This window comes from Podarcis vaucheri (assembly GCF_965113315.1).
Source record: "Podarcis vaucheri genome assembly, chromosome: 14".
NCBI lineage: Eukaryota > Metazoa > Chordata > Lepidosauria > Squamata > Lacertidae > Podarcis > Podarcis vaucheri.
Window position 1 is genome coordinate 12,152,935 of NC_138752.1, and position 23,461 is coordinate 12,176,395.

The 23,461-nt window shown below is 44.2% G+C and overlaps 1 protein-coding gene across 1 annotated transcript in view; it reads right to left on the reverse strand.

The window, feature by feature from the left end:
* Positions 1-297: 297 nt before the first annotated feature.
* SCG3 (secretogranin III) overlaps positions 298-23,461 on the reverse strand; it is a 51,351-nt gene continuing 28,187 nt past the window's right edge. The window contains exons 9-12 of the mRNA XM_082198644.1: positions 18,430-18,507; positions 16,504-16,629; positions 5,481-5,561; positions 298-2,467 (exon numbers count right to left, since the gene is read on the reverse strand). Coding sequence (XP_082054770.1) covers positions 2,349-2,467; positions 5,481-5,561; positions 16,504-16,629; positions 18,430-18,507 — 404 coding nt within the window. The 3' untranslated portion in view covers positions 298-2,348. The remainder of the gene's footprint in view (positions 2,468-5,480; positions 5,562-16,503; positions 16,630-18,429; positions 18,508-23,461) is intronic.

The following is a 23,461-nucleotide window of genomic DNA, read 5'->3' on the forward strand; positions in this document are numbered from 1 at the left end:
ATCCCAGGAAGGCTTTAAAATGTGTGGCAACTTTCTCTTCTACAACAGGGGAATGGACTGGGTGCAGAAGTATTTTCTTTTGTCTGCCCTGATTCTTCAAACAGTCAACTTCACTCAATGCCCCATAGGTTCTATTATTATAAAAGGAGAGAGGGAAAATGTCTCTATTTTGCTTTCTACACACAATGTCTAATCTTATTTACTTCTAAGTTTGTTCTGGGTATAAGCTTTCATGTGCATGCACATGAAAGCTTATACCCAGAACAAACTTAGTTGGTCTCTAAGGTGCTACTGGACAATTTTTAAATTTGTTTTGACTGCATCAGACCAACACAGCTACCTACCTGAATCTTATTTACTTCTATCACGTCCTGCCTTAGTCACATTTTTTCTGAACTCCAAAGCCCCAGATATTGTAACCTTTCCTCATGGTGGGGGGAATGTTTATTTCTTTTCTCACTTATTTCTTCTCTCTTTTAATACTCATCAAGCCATTTCCCTTGCACAACTGGAAAGCCCATGTGTTGTTGTTGTTTTATTGCATTGTTGTTTCTTCTTCCCACTTTTTACAGTCATGATTATGGTAAATCAGTTGTTCCCCAAAGCTGTGTGCCACAACATACCACAGTAGAACCAACACAAGGAGTTACTGGTAAGTAGTGAAATCATGAAAGTCCCCCCTGGACTCCAAATCCCCATCTGCAAAAGAGGCTGCCTGCTGCAACTCTGCATGATATCCAACTCTGGTCTTAGTCCCGTCCCCCCAGCCAATCTCTGCTTCTGAAAGGGCAGATTATTCTGTCACAACAATTCAGGATATGTGATTGGATCATTCAGCTATTCCTGAGGCAGCGGCAGCAGAATAGCCTGTCCTCTGATGAAGCTGATCATTGTCTCTTTGCATGTGTCACTGGAAACAGGCATGCCTAGGGCAATTTGGAGGCACGTTCAAAATTCATTTAAGCTTTATTTTTTTAAAAAGACATGCTTCCCACACACTGCATAACTGTATCTGCTTAGGTGTAAGAGGGATATAGACCTGATAAAAGTATGCTTCATCTCTTAGACATTTGGAAAACACTGGGTTGCATTCAACTTGACCAGGGTTTCCCAAACATGGGTCTCCAGCTGTTTTTCGACTACAACTCCCATCATTCCAAGCTAGCAGGACCAGTGGTCTGGGATGATGGGAATTGTAGTCCCAAAACAGCTGGAGACCCAAGTTTGGGAAACCCTGAAGTAGACCCACAGAACTTAACACATAAAAGTTAGCCATGCCTATTAACTTCAGTGGGTCTCCTCTGAGTAGGACTAACACTGGATACAGTCCATTTTGCTAAATGGCCATTCAATCTCCAACAAGCTTGAGGGTATAACAGCAATTTCCTTCGATGCAGGCCAAAAGTTCAAAACTTTGCATGGTCTGACTGGCAGAAGTGATGAGCAACCTATATTGATATTGACACCTCTCATCCTAAGCACACTTCTAATTCTAGGTTCCTCAAACGCTTTGTCTTTAAATTTCTCCTCCTCCTCCTCATAAATTAACAGCTATTTACATGTGCCATTAGGCTACTCACATCAAGAATTCCATTCTTTATACATGCAGAGAAATAACACTTATTAAAGAACTATGAAGGTGTGTTAATGACAACATTGCTGGTGTACCTGACCATAGCAATGCCGTGACACAACAGCTCCTTCTCCCTGTAAGATCTACTTTAAAGGCTTGATGCAGTGTGTCGAACATGTAGCAGCTACTCAGTGGCACACAGACAGGGACACAATACAGAATGCACCAAACAGCGAGGAAATGGCGACATACCAATTCAAACGGGACCATCTTTGACACAAAAGAATAGGAACGACAAATGGGAACCCGATTGTGAGATTTCTTAATATTTAGTTGCATCGTTCTCATCCTAATAATGCCCTTTGCAAATGCAGAGAGTGGCATCTCTACAAAGCCACTGAATGGTGGAACAAGTTGGCGGATGCTGGGCGTGAGGGGGAAGAGATATTTTCCAAAAGCATCCGCCTTCCCTAGAGGATGTCAAAAATTAGGCTAACGGCAACATGATGCCAGCATTTTACCCTGTTGACTAGAAAGTGGGCAGCAAAAAAACCCTGCCTTAAGTGGAATGGTTGATGTGCAGGGGAAAATGAAGATGCAGTCATAGTGGGTTGTGAACCAAGGCTTTTCACCTGGAAGAAATTCAGTACAACGCAGAGAATACTTTCTAATAATCTTGGGGTGAGAGGGCAGGGAGAAAGGAGGTTGTACTAGGTGTGGGTGAAGCTCGGCTAGAATTTCCTACAGCTTCAAGAGACGTCCCCTTTCCTGCTCTTTACAGGCTGCCATAGATACGTTTGATCACGTCTGCCTCTTCTTTATCCAGGATGCCCTTGTCGACGTAAGCGTCGGCTTGCTGGTCGATGAAGTCTCGCAGCTTAGAAAGATCGTAATCTGGAACACAAGAAAGGATTCATGCAGCAAGCCTCCTCTGAGTCAGTTTCTCCCAGTAAACATAACGTTTTCATTGCCAAGGGAGGGTTTTAAAAAGTTTTTGCGACGGTTTCCTAGCGCCTCTAGAAGTTCCCAGTTCTTTTAGCACAGCACAGTGTAGCAGCGAAGCCAAACTTCAACCATTGTCCAAACCAGAGATGGTGGTTAAGCTTCAACTCCTTAACCACACCGTGTAGCCTAATTTTGCCTGATGGTCGAGGGATAGAGACTTTATTCAGGATCCCGGGTCCAGGTGACACACTAAGTCAAACCTGGACTTAGAGGTTGTGATGTATTGTGCTGAAAGAGCTGGGGAGCAGAAGAGGCAGTGCCGGATTTATGTATAAGCTAAACAAGCTATAGTTTAGGGCCCCACTCTCTTGGGGGCCCCCAAAAAATTAAAGGAAAAAAAAGCTGGATGTACATTTCCAAAATATAAGATAAAAAACAAAATAAAACCTACATACAGCAACAGTGTTCTGTGTTGTGTAGGCTCCTATGATGTAAGTAATGGGCCCCTCCTGCTAGCCTGCTCCCTAAAATATCACTGGTTTGCTCATTTCTATATATAGGGTGCCTACATTCTGCATGTGCAAAGGGCTTTAGATACCTATTGGGTCCATAAATTACCATATAGCATATAGGTAAAGGTAAAGGTACCCCTGACCGTTAGGTCCAGTCGCGGACGACTCTGGGGCTGCTGCGCTCATCTCGCTTTATTGGCTGAGGGAGCTGGCATTTGTCTGCAGACAGTTTTTCTGGGCCATGTGGCCAGCACGACTAAGCTGCTTCTGGCGAACCAGAGCAGCGCACGGAAATGCTGTTTACCTTCCCACCGGAGTGGTACCTATTTATCTACTTGCACTTTGATGTGCATTCGAACTGCTAGGTTGGCAGGAGCAGGGACCAAGCAACGGGAGCTCACCCTGTTGCGGGGATTCGAACCACTGACCTTCTGCTCAGCAAGTCCTAGGGTCTGTGGTTTAGATATATGTGGTTTATATACAGGATATATTCAACACAAAAACAGTGACAATTTGTTGTTGACAAAGGACAGCTGGACATATAAAGGGCCCCATTACCTTCAGTAGCTTAGGGCCTCATCAAACCTAAATCTTGCCCTGCAAACGCCTCTTCAGAGCACACCTGCACAGTCTCTGTAAGCCACAGTCTGGCTTCCCATGACAGGTGAATGCAGCATGTGGGATGTAACCCTACATTAATTTCCAGCCTAGAAATTTGTAGGACTCCCCTTCAATTTGTATATTCAGATCAGCGTACTGTGAAAATATCTGCAAACACAAAAGATAATGACCAAGCCATCACATTTCACAGCACTCGCTTTCCAGGGCCGTTTAGAGAAACCGGATAATTGCTCAGTTCATTTGTCTGAATTGAATGTGAAAAAGGCCACCCTGTCACTTAGTTCACATTCATTGCAGCATTCGGCCCAACATTCCAGATGACAGGGGCAAATATATGTGGAATAAGGTCTTTGCAAATTTGCAGATTACGGCTAATTTGGTAAATATGTTTCACGGCACTCTAATAATTAACAGACAAAGCATGTCGCTTATCTCTGTTAAGTTTGGTGGAAAAGTATCGTAATGGGCACATTAACAAAAAAACAGCAATATCTTCCCATCTGCTGTCTCAATTAACACTGATGCCTAAGGACCACTGTTGTACCATTTCCCCAGGCGCGATCGCAGAGCTTTTCAGATTAATAATTCAAATACCATTGCCAAGTTTGTACTTGCTGTGCCATCTCATATCGCTCTCCCCTTCCTCCCTTCCTTGAGTCTCCTTTCAGATTTTCTTCCATTAACTCTATACGAATCTACACTAGCATCACATACGAATATTACACACTTCATTCTCAGAATTGTGTGCTCAAGTCTTTAATTTCATCTTGTTCCAGTTTTGTTTAATGGAACGATTAATGTTTGTGCAACAGATCTGTGGTCAAATGTTTGTGGAGCACGGAGACCTAAGTCTGCAGGCAGATGCAAAACAGCAAAAACAATACAAATCTAAATGCTGGCAGCCCAGTACCTTGAAATGAGAATTATTTAGGGTGCAATGTTACAGCAACAGCTGCTTCCCATTGGGTCTGGTAGGGCAGAAGGGAGGGAGACCAAACGGTAGGTGGAGCTGGAGTCAATGACAGGCAGAGCCTTTCCCCTGATTGGTTGTAAGCCAGAACTCAGGCAGGTGGGACCTGCTGAGCTTGGTGGGAAAATTGCCCTGATAAACCTTCCTCCAGTCCAATCCTATATACATATTTACCTGGAGTAAGCCTTATTGAACTCAAGGGAGCCTAGCTCAGAGCAGGCATGCCTAGGACGACACTATCAATGTATGAGATAATTTTCTTTATTTTTCTTTAAATTAAACCATCTATCTACCTGCATATAATTAAAAAACCCCCACCATGAAATCAAGATAACAAACTTTTTATAAAAGAATGGAAATGGTTTATGGAATATTTACAAAAAAAACTGTAAACAGATAAGAACATTGGCAGGATTATTGTAATAACCTGCAGTTTTATAGGAATATATATTTAAGGTAGATGAATAAATGAGCAAATTAAGTTAATTTGGATATGCAGAAAATATTAAAAAATAAATTTATGGAACCATAGAAATAGGGGGAAGGAAGTCAAGTTCTGAAATGTTAAAATGAATGTAAAATTATTGAAATGTATAAAACTGAATTTCAATGTATGTGTGATATATATATATATATATATATATGTAAATAAATATATATATATATATATGTAAATAACATGGTACATAATTTCCGTTGTACAAATGTAGGTAGAGAACAACCTTAATTTCATTTCTTGAAAGGAATGTTTCTTATTTATGCCAGCAAATCAGCCCATAGAGTCAGTGGCGTAGTGTGAGGTGTGCACAGGGGCGGTTGCCCCGGGCTCAAAATCACAAAAGAGTTTCTCCCACTCTACCTTCTTTCTTTCCTTGCTTGTTGTGCTTCTTTAGCCATTCTATGTTCTTTCTGATGGCTTCCAAATATGCCTCTGCTTTCCCTTCAAGAGAAAGAGAAAAGAGAAATGAAATTATTTAGTACCAAGTCCAAATATTCAGGGTAGCTATAGGCAAATAGAGATGGGGGTGGGAATCATTTTGGTTCTCGTTTAAAGCGAAATATACCAAATCCACTTTCCAATCTGAGATCTAAAACACAACTATCCTTCGAAATTCACACTTACAGTGATACCTTGGGTTATGTACTTAATTCGTTCTGGAGGTCTTTTCTTAACCTGAAACTGTTCTTAATCTGAGGTACCACTTTAGCTAATGGGGCCTCCCACTGCCATCGTGCTGCCGGAGCACGATTTCTGTTCTCATCCTGAAGCAAAATTCTTAACCCGAGGTACTATTTCTGGGTTAGCGGAGTCTGTAACCTGAAGCGTATGTAACCCAAGGTACCACTGTATATGAATTTTATGATGCAGTTCTCCAACCAAACGAAATGTTCACAAAAAGGCCTATTTTAGGGGGAAGTTATGCATAAAAATGAACTAATATTATTAACAACACATTTATTACGCACCCTTCACCATAAGTTCCTAGGGCAGGTTACTACAATCTAAAACACAATGTTAAAAATAACTTTTAAGGACTATAACTTTAACAAAACGTATTACAATAAAATGAAATAAAAAGGGTGGGTCCTGAAAAATAACATACAAAAATGCATCAGATTAGGAGAAATTGCTTGTATAAATTTGTACGTGAATCAGAACTGCATACAAAAACATGTTTCATTACAAAAATGCTGAAAAATTTTCATGAGGATTTTAAAAGAAGCAAATTGCTGTAGAAATGTGGAGTACTGAGTTTACAATTGGAAAAACAAACAGAACTGAGAAAACTGTGACTAGTAGATCTAACTGTTCTTATATGCAGTGATTCATTACAGCATGTCTTGAACACAATCTATCATTAGAATTTGGGAAGGTACATTTTAAAAGGAACTAGCTCTAGTTCAAGTTCAATGTGCCCAAAAGGAAACATCACACATATAGACTTCCGGGGTTGACGCGATCTGGGAATGGCGGATTCCCTCCGAGCTCCGGAGGGAATCGGCTCAGCAGGGGACGGGTCTTTGCCGTGCCGGCGACACGGGGACCCTTAAAACCGCAGGCGCGGAATGCCTGCGGACTGAAGACTCGGCGGGTGCCTTAAGCGCCCCCCCTGATTCGCGAAGAGCCTTTTTAAAGGCTGCGGAGGGGATACGGGGGGTGGCGCGGCACTGAGAGTCCATCGCTACCTCTGCTGAGCGAAGCCGCGAGCCATGACCGGAGAGCGCTGACTTCCTTCCTTGAAATTCGGCTGAAAAAACAACCCGTGAGTAATTTGGACTTGGCTTTTAAGAAATTTATCCACTGAATTTGAGACGATCGGGGGATGTGCTAAAAGGAAGTCCGCACCCCCTACCTTGCAGACGATCTAGAGCAACGAAAAAAGAACTAAGCTGGAGTGCCTACCCTGTAAAGGGTGAGTTTTAAAAAAAAGACAGTAACTTCCAAGATTTGGAAATTTTGAGCAGGAGAGAGGAGTGTTGGATGTTTTATGTTCTGTTGTAAACAACCCCCCCTCCCGGGCCCGGGAGCGTCCTGCTTTGGAGCTGGTTTAAGAAGTGCAGAGTTTGACAGCTGTCAAAGCTGGCAAACGGACTGTTAATAGTGGAAAATTGCTACCTAAGTTACCTCTGGATTAAAAAGAGTTACAATTGATCTAAAATTGTTGGAAATAAAGAAACAATAACAAGACAGAGGACTGTTGGGGAAAAGAATACTAAGTAACCAGATTCCCTCTAGAGGGAATTCTGTGGAATTACAATGGCTGTGGATGGAAAGATACTGGGAGAAATCGAAAGGATGTTTTATTTGGTTGGAATCTTACAAGAGCAGACTACGGCTATGAGTGAACAATTGATGACCTTGACTTCTGAAACAAGTAGTCCTGCTGAATGTAAAGAGGACCTCAATGAGAAAGAATCCACAGCTGAACCAGAAATGATAATAAAAGCAGAGGAGAAGACAAAACAAGAAAGAGAAGAAGTGATGTGGGAAAATACTGAGCAGAAGCTGACGCCTGTGGAATACAAACAAGGAGATTATTGGAGTAAATCTACTATAAATCCACGAAAGATGCAGAAGACGAAAGTGGAGGCCCTGGGAATCTATGAAATTAAGGAATTTAAAATAAAGAAATATAATTGGGGCCTCCACATAGACTCTGACTTTGATTACCTTCAAGATTCATGCCTTGTGGAAACTCTTCAGCAGCTGTTTGCAAATATGGGAAGAGACTTTGGATTGAAGGTGAAAGAACTCCTTCGAGATGTGACGACTGGCATAAAGGGTTACCAACAAGACCGGCGGAGAGGGACTGAAAGAGACTGGAGGGCCTCGGACGTGAGGAACCCGGGCTAAGAACTGTTATTTTGGACATGCTTTGGGAAGGGACGCAAACCGGGGATGGGAGGGAGGGAAAAATTAAGTTCTAACAACACTCATGATTATGGGATTTGGTTAAAAAGATCATTATTCAAGACAAAATGGGAAATCGATGGAAGGGAATTGAGGTCCAACTTAGAAAAAATTAATTTTGTTTGCTTTTATAAAAGGACTAATATTAGGACAGGGAAATGCCAATTTGCTGACATAAATTTGGAAATGGGGATGCAAGAGAGGGGGTAGGGGGAAGTCAATGACCAGGGTTAGGAAATAATATCTTCGGGAAAGTATATATGTTTGTTGTTGTTTCCTTTTTTTTTTCTTTGTTTATGTGTTTATTTGTTTTTTGTGTTTTTGTTTTTGTCTATATAAAATGTGAAAACCCAATAAAAATTTTATTTAAAAAAAAAAAAAACAAAAGGAAACATCATAGTTCATATTTGCTCCTTTACGAAAAGAACTAGTTTGGTTCACAGTCAGTTCAAATTTACCCACATAACCCTTGGCATGCACCCCCCCCCAAAAAAATCAGCATTCAGAATGTTACAAGCTGCTGCGCAATATAGACTAAGAAAACGTCAAAACACACACAAAGTGGAATGTAAATTATATAATTTAATTTATCCTCCCCCAAATTATTATTTTAAGCTTAAAGGTCTAAAGAGTCTCAATAATAAAACAAAACAAATACCCACACACACACACATACAAGAAAATGAACTGGAAGATGAACTCATTCTAAGTTCTACCCCTAAAATTAACTAATTCACACTCCTATCGCTCGGCAAGAATAGGAACTACTTTCGGGGATAGTTCAGAGAATTTTGAACTAATTTGGTGAATTTATTAAACCAAACCAGTCAGTTCCAAACACTGTTCTTAAGCTTGCAGCATGGGTTGGGGAGCAACACTGAGATGGGTCTCAGTGCCACAGTCCACCCAGGGCCTCCTCATTTGCCCATCCTGCCTCTGGCTGTACCATGGCCTTTTGGTTGGACCAATGTCATCACTAAGAGCATAAGAACACAAGAAAGGCCCTGCTGGGGCAGACCAAGGACCCATCTACTCCAGCATTCTGCTCACATGGCCAACCAGATGTCTATGAAAAGCCCCCAAGCAGGACCTCAATGCAACCGTGTGCTTCAACTCATGATCCCCAGCATTCAGAGGCATACTCCCTCCAGCAGTGGAGGCAGAGAGAACACAGCCCTTGTGAATGGGGTAACTGTGCCCCTGAAGGACCAGGTGCGCAGCTTGGGAGTCATTCTGGGCTCATAGCTGTCCATGGAGGCGCAGGTCAATTCTGTGTCCTGGGCAGCTGTCTACCAGCTCCACCTGGTATGCAGGCTGAGACCCTACCTGCCCACGGACTGTCTTGCCAGAGTGGTGCATGCTCTGGTTATCTCCTGCTTGGACTAATGCAATGTGATGTGTGTGGGCTACCTTTGAAGGTGACTTGGAAACTATAGCTAATCCAGAATGTGGCTGCAAGACTGGGAGTGGCTGCAGGGACCATATAACACCGGTCTTGAAGGATCTGCACTGGCTCACAGTACGTTTCTGAGCACAATTCAAAGTGTTGGTGCTGACCTTAAAAGCCCTATATAGCCTCAGCCCAGTATACCTGAAGGAGCGTCTCCAACCCCATCGTTCTACCCGGACTCTGAGGTCCACCTTCAAGGGCCTTCTGATGGTTCCCTGACTGCGAGAAGTGAGGTTACAGGAAACCAGGCAGAGGGCCTTCTTGGTGGTGGCGCCTGGCCTGTGCAGCGCCCTCCCATCAGATGTCAAGGAAATAAGCAACTATCTGACTTTTAGAAGGCATCTGAAGGAAGCCCTGTTTAGGGAGGTTTTTAATGTTTGATGTTTTATTCTGTTTTAATATTCTGTTGGGAGCCACCCAGAGTGGCTGGGGAAACCCAGCCCGATGGGCGGGGTATAAGTAAACTATTTTTATTCTTGTACAGTTGCTGGGAATACCTCTGTGAGAGGTAAACTTCAGTGCCCGGGATTCTCTGAGGGAAAGAAGGAGGGTCAGACGCTTGGCAGCTGCCTGAGGTTGCCCAGTGGTGCCCTGGGCCTGGCAGAGAGAGCGTTCCTGGAGCCCAGAGCCCATTGGCTCCAGTTCTTGGCCAGACTCTGACCTCACAGCCAGCTGTGGAATCCTGGGGAATGTTTTGTTTCCTCGGAGGCCAGGTGAGCTGCTTGAAAGGATCTCTGGCTAAGCTGAAAGCCCAGTCAGTTGGAGCAGTTAGCAGCCATTCAGATCACTTCTCCTGTTCTTGTCTTGAAAGCTGTGCAGATGGACTGACTGACTTTCTGGACATCTTCAGTTTTCTACCCCCATGGAACAATGTGCTGCTGGTTGCGCAGAAGGTAAAATCATGGGAAAGAGGGGAGACATCCTGAAGATTCATGTCCCCACCACATGCCCAGTTTTTAAAGATGCTCCTTGGACCAAGGACCTTGGTTATTTGACCATTGCTAGTATCATGTTGGGTGTAATGTGAGCCAGCAATTTTCCCAGGGAGTTTTCTGATTAGTTTTCTGAGTTTTCTTTTTTTGTCACCATCCAAATTGCAGCAGAATTACCATCCTCCCATCCCAAATATTCAGGAGAATGCTCCCTCCCCCACCAATCTCACCACCCACAAATAGGATGGTTCCTGGTATGTTTCTGAGCACAATTCAAAGTGTTGATGCTGACCGTTAAAGCCCTAAATGTCCTCAGCCCAGTCTCTGCCCCCATCGTTCAGCCCAGACACAGAGATCCAGCTCTGAGGGCCTTCTGGCGGTTCCCTCATTGTGAGAAGTGAAGTTACAGAGAACCAGGCAGAGGGCCTTCTCGGTAGTGGTGCCTGCCCTGCAGAACGCCCTCCCATCAGATGTCAAGGAAATAAACAACAATCTGACTTTTAGAAGACATCTGAAGGCAGCCCTGTTTAGGGAAGTTTTTAATGCTTGATGTTTTATTGTATTTTTAATATTTTGTTGGAAGCTGCCCAGAGCGGCTGGGGCAGCCCAGTCAGATGGGCCGCATATAAACAATAAAATAATTATGATTAGTAGCAGCAGCAGCAACAACAACAACAACAGAGAGCCTTAACAGAAGAACAGCCCTGCAAGATCAGGCCAGGAGCCCGTCTTTCCACCAGATGCCTCTAGGAAGTCTGCAGGTGGGACCTCAGTGCAACAGTGCTCTTCCCACTGAGCATAACAGCCCTATCGGCTCCCCTCTATCAGCTCTCCACAAGTGCAGTCCACAGATGTGCATGGGAGCAGGAGCTGCTTAGAAAGTGAAGCCATAGCATGCAAAGTTGAAGAGAGAAGGAAAGAGTCAGGCAGCAGACAACAGACAGGGCGTTAGAAACAGAGGAGAAAGAATAGTGGGAGCCGTGACTTAAATTAGTGCTTAAAATTCTATACTGCCGTGAGTCATTGTGTCTACAGGGCAACCAGGACAAAAGGTAACCTAATGTGGTCTCCAGTGGAATATAATAGTTTAATGGATTCTGATCGCTTAACTTTGCTGGAGCTTCACAGATGAAATCTGGTCCCATTTGGTCTGTGTGGCTCATTCCCTCAAGAGCCGGTAATTTGAAGAACAGGTGAATTAAGCGCTAGCAGTGGGATAATTTTTTTTTTGTTTCGAAGAGCATAGAAAACCACGCTATGGTGAAGAATGCAACAGCCCAACTCCCTCCGATTTATTATCATGCAAGTCCAGTGAATTCAATAGGGGTTGTGAATTAAATGGGAGTAGAGTTGAACATATGTGGTGAATTAGCTTTAAATAAAGTATGTATTTACCGCTTCAGTGTCACCCAGGAGGATCTTTTGGTTTTTATGTCAATTTTCCGCCAGCAGATGTCAAACCTGCTATTCCAGAAATAAAGGCTAATTCCTGGGTTGCTGCTATTAAAATGCATAGCCAATTGGCAGCAGAATATATATAATTAGTCTCGACCCGTAGCAAATCATTTGAAATACGTATGGTATTCTGGTTAACTCTGTCAACTTTGCTTAATTAGGATGTAGACTGCATACATGAAATTTGCATATATATATATTTTAAAAAAATAAATCTATGGTTTCAACAAATTAACAATATTCTGATCCTGGCGTACAAGACAGTCACTCAAAAGGAAGAAAGAAAAGCAGTTATTCACGAATCGGGTCCTCCCTTAAAGAGGGCATGTATTGTGGTGAGACCTGGACAGCCGACACCCTGTGTTGTGGGTGAGTACGATTGGTCAGCCACAACACCTGATTGGTAGGTCCCTCGAAGTTGGGTGCAATCTGGCCAATGGGACACAGTCCAAATAGTTTGAGGGACCTATTTATGCCCATGCACGTGACCCAGAGCTTCGTCTTTCAGTGCTTGCATTCGGAACACCCACCCACCTCTCCCTACTTTAGGGCTGTGTGCTTGACCTTGCTATGCCGTTGTGTGTCGTCTGTCGTTGGGACAGGGGCACAGCAGGAATTTTCCCCACTTGGCTGATTGGCTGTTGCCATTTTGGTTTTGCCTGCCACGTAGCAAATCATCACAACTTGTAAGGTTGCGGGTAGGCTATGGTTCAGGTGACAGGGATGGGAGAACGCTCTTGCCATCCTTATGTGAAGGGTATTCCGTTAAAGGAATCCAGGGACTCGATGGTTTGGTCAACCCCTGAGAGGGGGTTGTGCCCGTGCCTGAGTCCAGGGGGATATTTGGGTGGCGGAGTTAGCCTGTTCCCGGCTTTCCGCTTATCCAGGTGTTCACCCTTGGCTGACCTATGCTGGAACCTGGGTCAGCGCTACCTGCATGGCAGGGAGCTAGTCGAACCCGAACCTATGCAACCAGTCACTTTCTGTAATCAATAAAATTGTGGCCTAAATTCTGCCAAAAACCAAACCAAAATTTGAGACATGTGTGAATTTATTTAGGGGGGAGGTTTCTGGGTCTGAACACGCAAATGCCTGTTATTTGGTGACTGAAGCTTTGAGGGCAGAGAGTTGCATAGGTCTTCTCAATGGCCACTATGTTTTGCTCAGAATTCCCTGGGTGGAGTGTGGTTCTGGGGCATTCGGGGGGGGGGATGGCAGCTGTTATCCCCCCACTCAAATATCCCACAGTAGACTTCTTCAGCACGAGACCCTCCAGATATTGTTGGCAGAAGCTACTTGCTGAGTGGGGTAAAGAGGTTATGCAAACTTTGTGGCAGATGAGTCGCTGTTGTTTACTGGGAGCGGAAAGGGAAGGTGCAAGCTGGTGGGCAGTTCAGCACATGGCAAACTCGCCAGCAGGCATGCCAGTTTGCTCTTATGGGTACGTTTGCACCACGATGACCTCCCTGCCACCTCTAACTCTCTGCAAGCAACAGCGAGTCACCTGCTGCAAAAATTGCATAGCAGTTCCACCCCAGAATGGAAACTGCTTCTAACTGGTTGACGGCAGCTCCCATCAAGCACCAGAGCCTGAAATTGGGCCAAAGATTCCTGCATTGCAGCGGGTTGAACTAAATGACCCTTGTGATCCCTTCCAACTCTACAATTCTATGACCATTGGCTGTGCTAGCTGGGTCTGATGGGATCTGGAGTCCAACAACATTCGGAGGGCACCAAGTTGGGAACCTAGAATGTCCTAGAATGTCTCCTGGATAAAGTGAGGGAGAGAAATTGTGGCCGCCAGCCACCAACCACCAAGAGGGATGCAGCTACATTTTTGTGGCAAGGGTTATAAAACCGAGTAGAAAGGGAAACACAACAACAAAGGTCTGTTGCAGGGGTCAGCAACTTTTGTCAGCTGTGGGCCAGTCCACTGTCCCTCAGACCATTTGAGGGGCCAGACCATATTTTGAAAAAACACACGAACGAATTCCTATGCCCCACAAATAACCCAGAGATGCATTTTAAATAAAAGGACACATTCTACTCATGTAAAAACATGCTGATTCCCAGACCATCCGTGGGCCGGATTTAGGCGGCGATTGGGCCAGATCCGGCCCCCAGGCCTTAGGCTGCCTACCCCTGGTCTGTTGCAATTATAAGCTGATTATTATTTTTTGCACACACCCCTCCCAAAAGATTGGTCAAAGTGCCCCCCACTCCTGACACCTGCAAATGGAGGAGCATTATTTTTGTATGAGGGCAGGGAATAAATTGTATCATCGTCAAAATCGCAGATCAGACATCACTGCCAAGTTTCTGTTTAGCCATTCACTACATACAAGTTTGCGCAAGTGGTGATGTGGAGAAGGGATGTTGAAAGCCTCCACCTCATCCATCATATGGGCACTTTGTTCTGAGCCATTCAGCGGGCAGCATTATGCGCTGGAAATCGACTTGCAGACGTTGGTTTTTTACAGCACCTCTCATGTTACAGACCAATCAATATGCCCGGCCCAGACTATTGAGCTCCCTAATGATTTTACGTTCTTAAAAAGGGATAGATGCAATTAGGTGAAAATCTTTAGCTATAGTGCTGCACTGAATGTATTGAATTTAGGTCGCAAAAGTAGCATTCGGAGCCTGAAAGAAAAAATAAAGGACGCTAATTGCTCCGAATTCAGTATATCAACCCCAGTTATACTGCGTTGCTTAGACCAGAGGCTCAACATTGCTTTCCTGTTTCCTTCTATTTAGGGCTAAAAGCATTAATCAATCATTTGATGTGATAATCTTATGGCTGATTTATTGTTCACGTTTGTGACTTGCTCTCCTAGGAACTCAGCACAGTACTATATGTGAGGCCATTTACTCATTGCAACAGCCTCATGTCGTTGCTTGGGCACTGACAGCTGCCCAGTCAGACCTGAGAAATGGAAACCACAGGCAAGGGGTTGGAACCAGTTGATACTGCTGTTCTCCAGGCAAAGTCCCACCCTGACATGGAAGACTTTGAGCTCAGTCAAAGGTGTGATGCAGCAGCCAAAAAAAGCTCATGCAATTATAGGATGCATCAACAGAAGTATCTTGTACAGATCAAGGGAAGTAATAAAAAAGGTAAAGGGACCCCTGACCATTAGGTTCAGTCGTGACCAACTCTGGGGTTGCGGCGCTCATCTTGCTTTATTGGCCGAGGGAGCCGGCGTACAGCTTCCGGGTCATGTGGCCAGCATGACTAAGCCACTTCTGGCGAACCAGAGCAGCGCATGGAAACGCCGTTTACCTTCCTGCTGGAGCGGTACCTATTTATCTACTTGCACTTTGATGTGCTTTCGAACTGCTAGGTTGGCAGGAGCAGGGACCGAGCAACGGGAGCTCACCCCGTCGTGGGGATTCGAACCACCGACCTTCTGATCAGCAAGTCCTAGGCTCTGTGGTTTAATCCACAGTGCCACCCGCTTCCACTCTATTCTACCTTGGTCAGACCCCATCTTCAAGTACCATGTCCAGTTCTGGGTGCCACAATTTAAGAAGGATATTGACAAGCAGAGGAGGGTGACCAAGTTGATAAATGGTCTGGATATCGAGCCTTATGAGGAACACTTGAGGGCGTTGAGGATGTCTAAGCCTGGAGAAGAGATGACTGAGAGGTGATATGATAGACATCTTCAAATATCTGAAGGGCGGTGACAGCTTGTTTTCTGCTGGTCCCGCAGGTAGGGCCCAAACTGATGGAGCTTCAGACTAAACATTAGCAAGAACCTTCTCTGATGGCAAGAGTTGTTCGACTGTAGAATGGACTCCCTTGGAAGCTGGTGGACTCTCCTTTATTGGAGGTTCTCAAACAGAGTTCGGATGGCCATCTGTCAGGGATTCTTTAGCTGTGACTCCTTCATTGCAGGGGGTTAGACTAGATGGCCTCTTGAAAGACCTACATTGGCTCCCAGTACGTTTCCGAGCACAATTCAAAGTGTTGGTGCTGACCTTTAAAGCCCTAAATGGCCTCGGTCCAGTATACCTGAAGGAGCGTCTCCACCTCCATCGTTCTGCCCGGACACTGAGGTCCAACGCTGAGGGCCTTCTGGCGGTTCCCTCACTGTGAGAAGCCAAGTTACAGGGAACCAGGCAGAGGGCCTTCTCGGTAGTGGCGCCCTCCCTGTGGAACGCCCTCCCACCAGATGTCAAAGAGAACAACAACTACCAGACTTTTAGAAGACATCTGAAGGCAGCCCTGTTTAGGGAAGCTTTTAATGTTTGATGTATCACAGTATTTTAATATTCTTTTGGAAGCCGCCCAGAGTGGCTGGGGAAACCCAGCCAGATGGGCGGGGTATAAATAATAAATTATTATTATTATTATTATTATTATTATTATTATTATTATTCTACAATTATATTCTTTTATGATTCTATACTGGTAGGGATGTGCCTTGAGGCTCGGCTTCTAGGCTTCCCAGAGGCATCTCGTCGGCCGCTGTTAAGAGACAAGGATTCAGGGCTTTTTTAATGTATGGTCTTTGGCAACCAGCCACAACAATAATTTTATTACATAAGGTTTTGAAGACACATGCCGGAAAAACCCCGGGGGCTGGATCTGACAATGGCAGCAGCAAGGACAGGAACCTCTCCTTACCTTTGGGCTCCTCGTCGTTTCCTGTGTTTTGTTCTTCGGCTTTTGTCGAATCCTTCAGCATTTCGTATTCTTTTTCCATCTTCGCTGCTGCGGCTTTTGTGCTGTCGGCCTCTTCGGTGCTCTTGTCTGCGGGGGGGGGGGGGGGTTGGGGTTGGGTTGAAAGCAGAAGGTTTCCCTGTATCATCTCAACCGCATCATTTCCTGAAAGCGCACCAGCTCACCCTTACGCACCGAGTGGAATTGGAAGCGCCGTTTGGCTGACTTCTTTCTGCCAGGAGTACATTAGGGCTGTGTACACACCGTGCATTTAGAACGTAGTCAAAGCACATGGCTAGAGTTCCCAGGTTCTTTGGGGGAAGTCAAGCATTTTAAAGGCACTTTAACTTTATCTTGTGTGCACAGCCCTACTTTGCAGAGGACACCCCTCTCTTTAAAGGGCTTTTTCAAGTCTTGTTTAAAGATAAAGAAACTTCAGAACAGAGAGTGGGGGCTGAAATTGCCCATCAACAATGAGTAGTCCCCAGTCTTAGTAGGCATGGCAGCCACCTGGTTGGCTTCCCTCACTTTGGTGAGGCAAAATAAAAAAATTCCTTCCAGTAGCACCTTAAAGACCAACTAAGTTAGTTCTTGGTATGAGCTTTCGTGTGCATGCACACTTCTTCAGATACCATGCACACGAAAGCTCATACCAAGAACTAACTTAGTTGGTCTTTAAGGTGCTACTGGAAGGAATTTTTTAATTTTGACTATGGCAGACCAACACGGCTACCTATCTGTATTTGGTGAGGCAGATTGTGTTTCTATTTAAACTACAGTAGTACCTCGGGTTAAGTACTTAATTCGTTCCGGAAGTCTGTCCTTAACCTGAAACTGTTCTTAACCTGAAGCACCACTTTAGCTAATGGGGCCTTCCGCTGCCACCATGCTGCCGCTGCATGATTTCTACTGTCATCCTGAAGCAAAGTCATCTTGCCTGCTCTGTTAGGCCAACTGTGGATTGTGAGCTATGAGAAGTTGGGGCCATTCACAGAAATGAGCTCTTATACCTCTTAAATAGGCATTAAAAAGGTAAAGGTAAAGGGACCCCTGACCATTAGGTCCAGTCGTGGCCGACTCTGGGGTTGCGGCGCTCATCTCGCTTTATTGGCCGAGGGAGCCGGCGTACAGCTTCCGGGTCATGTGGCCAGCATGACTAAGCTACTTCTGACGAAGCAGAGCAGTGCACGGAAACGCCGTTTACCTTCCCCCTGGAGCGGTACCTATTTATCTACTTGCAATTGGACGTGCATTCGAACTGCTAGGTTGGCAGGATCAGGGACCGAGCAACGGGAGCTCACCCCGTCACGGGGATTCGAACCGCCGGCCTTCTGATCGGCAAGTCCTGGGCTCTGTGGTTTAACCCACAACGCCACCCACATCCCTATATAGGCATTACTCCCCCCATAAATAATCCTGGGAACTGTAGTTGTCAAGTGTGCTGGGAATCATACAACTGTGAGTGGGGTTTCCTAACAATTCTCAGCATCCTGATCAAACTACAGTTCCTAGGATTCTTTGGTGGGGAGACACGGCTGTTAAAAGTGACCAAAAAACTGCATTAAATTTATGGTGTGGATGTGTCCAAGATCCACTGGGAGCATCTTGCCTGAGGATCTGCCACTGAACCTTCTGCAAGCAGATCATGTGTTCTGTTACTCAGCTATGCGCTTTGGGGAGCGATAGCTCTCAGGTAGAAAACCAAGCCAAAGAAGCCAGACTAAGGCAATTGGAAAATTATGGGAATCAAATTACACTAGGGAATATAGGATTTTCACGACAGAAGGCTTTTATTATTTAAATCGATTGGACAGCTGTGCAATAAGCAGTTGATTATATCTACTGGGAACAAAGCTATAAAAGCAACGCAATATCAGAATAAATGAATACCTGATGGCAGCTTGTTTTTGGTGCTGGGCTTTTCGAGTTTCTTTCTTGTCTGTAGAGCTATCATTGCGTCCAGGTTTTCTAGAAAGTAGAAGCAAAAGATATTCATCCCTGCGCATTAGAACGGGCTTATATGAGGCTTGATTTGATGGGTTTGCAAAGTAATGAATTATTCCCTTGCATTGAGGAAAATACAGGTTTTCAGATGTTTAAAAAGCACATAGGATGAAAATAGGTAGATGGAAGTCCACAACAATTAAAATACACATGGAGATTCAATCCATATGGAAAGGTATTACATACAAAAAATGCTACTCTAGGACTGAATCGCGTTGAATAGTATCTAACAGAAGATACATATTGAATTATTATTTTTGTTATTGTCTTGTCTTTATTTTTTATTTTTTGTTTGCCCCCCCCTTATCTTTCTTTTTAAAGACGTTGAGATGTATGGTTTCTAACTTTTATATTATTCGACTTTTAGAGAAGTTGTCAATGTATGTATTTGTTAGCTATGTATTTATTTGCATGTTTGAAAATAAAATTAAAAAATAAATAAAATAATGCTGCGTATAAAATACCAAGAACCAAAAATGAAATCTATTCATAGACATGCCTGCTGCATTCGACAAAAGGCCAGTTTAATATTCTTCCGTTTTAACTGAGGAAGAGGGAATATGTAGCAGCAGCAATGGCCTGCAGTTATGCCTGCAGCCAGAGGAGAAATGAAAATGATTTCAGAAGGGGTGCATGGGGAATGGGGACTTCTATCACTGTGGGGAACCTTCAGACTCTGGGCCTGTCAGAGGCCTATGAGGCAATTTCCCCAAAACCACACCCACCTGTCAATCAAGTGACATCATTTCAAAGAGTGGGTGATGTCAGCTGATGGATGAGTTTGTGTTCAATTCTGTGCTGACTGCACACCCCAGTTTCTGTGAAGAGCTGACATGTGCAGCCGGCTCCCCAGGATTTAACCCCCTGCTAATCAGTTGATGAGAGAGGGGGTAAAACATGCTCAGTTCAGCGGGATTCAGCACAACCCCTTTCCTGACCACAAACAGATTATTGCATCAAACAAGATGAATTTTAACAGGGAGAAATGTAAAGTATTGCACTTGGGCAAAAAAAATGAGAGGCACAAATACAAGATGGGTGACACCTGGCTTGAGAGCAGTACATGTGAAAAGGATCTAGGAGTCTTGGTTGACCACAAACTTGACATGAGCCAACAGTGTGACGCGGCAGCTAAAAAAGCCAATGCAATTCTGGGCTGCATCAATAGGAGTATAGCATCTAGATCAAGGGAAGTAATAGTGCCACTGTATTCTGCTCTGGTCAGACCTCACCTGGAGTACTGTGTCCAGTTCTGGGCACCACAGTTCAAGAAGGACACTGACAAACTGGAACGTGTCCAGAGGAGGGCAACCAAAATGGTCAAAGGCCTGGAAAAGATGCCTTATGAGGAATGGCTAAGGGAGCTGGGCATGTTTAGCCTGGAAAAGAGGAGGTTAAGGGGTGATATGATAGCCATGTTCAAATAGATAAAAGGATGTCACATAGAGGAGGGAGAAAGGTTGTTTTCTGCTACTCCAGAGAAGCGGACACGGAGCAATGGATCCAAACTACAAGAAAGAAGATTCCACCTAAACATTAGGAAGAACTTCCTGAAAGTAAGAGCTGTTTGACAGTGGAATTTGCTGCCAAGGAGTGTGGTGGAGTCTCCTGCTTTGGAGGTCTTTAAGCGGAGGCTTGACAACCATATGTCAGGAGTGCTCTGATGGTGTTTCCTGCTTGGCAGGGGGTTGGACTCGATGGCCCTTGTGGTCTCTTCCAACTCTATGATTCTATGATTCTATGATAAAAACTCCTGCTAAAACAAAGGTCCCCCTACCATTTTAGCAGTGTCTTGCTGCCTGGAGGTGCCTTGAAGTCCCAGCTTAAGGCTTCAAGAAATCAAATCACCTGATGTCATTGCAATGTCAAGTAATTGACAGGTGCGTGACCCCGCTCACCTGTCAATTTGCCCTGCAAGGTCAATCCTGATAAGGATTTGGCCCACTGAGGCAAAAAATCCCTCAGCCTTGTTCTATTATAGCACCCTCTGCACTCACTAACTATTGTGCTCCCTTTGTATGCCACCCTGCCAATGAGAACAAGAGAGATCTTTTACCTCTGCACAATGAGCACAACATGATATGGGGGGCAGCAAACTATGGCCTTCAGACATGCTAACAATATTCTTATTCTAATATTCTAATAATATTCTTATTCTTATTCTTCAATTGTGAAAAAAAGAGTCAGTTTATAGGGGGAGAAATTATATAGCAGGTTAGAAACCTATGTACTCTGCACTTTCTGAAGCAATACATGAAATGAAATACAGCCAGCCTTTGAAATCTGCAGTTCTGCAAACTTTGCATCACTTCTCCAGCCAGGTTATGTGTAATAGAATGCATATACAGTGGTACCTCAGGTTAAGTACTTAATTCGTTCCAGAGGTCCGTACTTAACCTGAAACTGTTCTTAACCTGAAGCACCACTTCAGCTAATGGGGCCTCCTGCTGCCGCCGCGCCACCAGAGCACGATTTCTGTTCTCATCCTGAAGCAAAGTTCTTAACCCGAGGGACTATTTCTGGGTTAGCGGAGTCTGTAACCTGAAGCATCTGTAACCTGAAGCATCTGTAACCTGAAGCATATGTAACCTGAAGCGTCTGTAACCTGAAGCATATGTAACCTGAAGTGTCTGTAACCTGAAGCATATGTAACCCAAGGTACCACTGTATAAAGGGAAAATGTGGATATACGTGGATGTGTTATTGAAAACAACACAGAATATGTATTATATTTGGGAAAGTTGATTTGCAAAGCTGTGAATATTAGGCAGAATTGCATACAAAAATGTATAGATACCAGGCGACATTTACACTGATTGATTTTCATGACGAGTTGTTGTTTTTAATTGCAAACAGATGTGGAAAGGTGGAGGAATGAACTGAAGATTGTAAAACCAAGAAACTGCGAGCAGCTCAAATTACACGACCCCTTATTATCACATTTTCAAATTCTGTATCCACAAGGACTAGAAACCAAAGCAGCTTCTACAAGGCCATAAAATAATAGTTTTTGCAAGGTGTTGCCACATTCTCTCTCACTATAGTGCAACCCCAACTTTGTCGGCCGAGAAGCAATTTCTGTTGAGGCCATTTAGGCTTTGTCCCTGGCAGGATCACAGCGTCACTTCCCTAAAACTGTTTCCCCACAAACAAAATACAGAACAAGATTCTCAAGCGCTAAATGATGTCAAGAAGGACTTGCTACCTCAAACAAACGAGAACGGAAAGAGAAGCAACGCCAGCCAGCCCTGTTTCCAGCCGAGACTCTAAGTGCCCACCAGCTGTATATGTGTGCACAATATTTGCTTTGAGTTATCCTAATGGGGTGAGTCATTCTGAGAAATGTCATAAGCAAGGCCAGCAGCTTAGCAACTCGGTGTCCTACTTGGTCGTTTAATGAGATCTGATGTCATTGCTAGGCCGGTTGCCTTGGCAACCCTTAAAAAAACCAGAGGAAGGAGTTGAGCTCATCAAGGCGACAACCTTTCACCCATCTGGACACCTATTTCTAATAGGGTTAATGAAAGGGAAATGTTGCCGCAGCTGAACTGCTTTTTAAAAAGCTTCCAACTTAAATAAAACAGCCTGGTTTGTCTTGGAGACAGCTCTGCAGATTTCTAGTGATCTCCAGTGAATCCAATGTTTTGTTAGCCCAAAAATGGAAAACTCCCAACTAAAGAAGAATGGCAACTTGAACTGACAGAATATGAGCAGCTTGCAGGCTTAACATATAGAATAAGAGAACAAGAAGAACATATGTTTAGAGAAGATTGGAAAATGTTTATTGAATATATGGGGGGAAATTGTGCACACCTGAAAACATTGGCAGCATTAAGATAAATTCAACAGTGTAAATAAGTTTTGATGGATGCAGTAATGGAATACTGAATGGTTTAGTTTTTGTAAAATATGATATGCAAAGATGGGACGCGGGTGGCGCTGTAGGTTAAACCACAGAGCCTAGGACTTGCCGATCAGAAGGTCGGCGGTTCGAATCCCTGTGACGGGGTGAGCTCCCGTTGCTCGGTCCCTGCTCCTGCCAACCTAGCAGTTCAAAAGCACATCAAAGTGCAAGTAGATAAATAGGTACCACTTCGCCGGTAAATGGCATTTCCGTGCGCTGCTCTGGTTCGCCAGAAGCGGCTTAGTCATGCTGGCCACATGACCCAGAAGCTGTATGCCAGCTCCCTCGGCCAACAAAGCGAGATGAGCGCCGCAACCCTAGAGTCGGTCATGACTGGACCTAATGGTCAGGGGTCCCTTTACCTTTTATGATATGCAAAATGAACCATGGAAAGAGAAGAATGGAAGTCATTGATATGAGAAAATTAATTGGAGTAAGGAACATTTTTGACCCTGTGGGTCAGGTCTTTATCTATCCTGCACCCCATGGGCCAACTTTGACAAGGGATGAGGTGCACCCACCTGCCATCATCTGACATAATGATGAGTTATTAATTAAATTGTTGTTGTTGTTGTTGTTGTTGTTGTTGTTGTTGTTATACTTATTACCTGCCTTTTCCCAGATGATCTGAGGACAAGGTACAGCAATACAAAATACAGCATTGAAAATAGTTTACAATCACCACTACAGTAGGTCCTAAAATATATGTATCTCAAGTGTCAAAGACCAGGGTGAAGAGGTTTATCCTTGGTATAAAGGGAAAGCTGTACAATGAAGGTGCCAAACACACCACTGTGGGAAGGGAAGTCTGAAATTTTTTACACATCACTTGGGAAGACAGGTGAACTAATGCCAGTGTACTAGAAGAAGCAAAGATCACTAGTGTCAAAGCAATGATTCTTCAACATCAACTTCATTGGACTGGTCATGTTGTGCAGATGCCTGATTATTGTCTCCCAAAGCAACTACTCTATTCCGAACTTAAAAATGGAAAGCGTAATGCTGGTGGTCAAC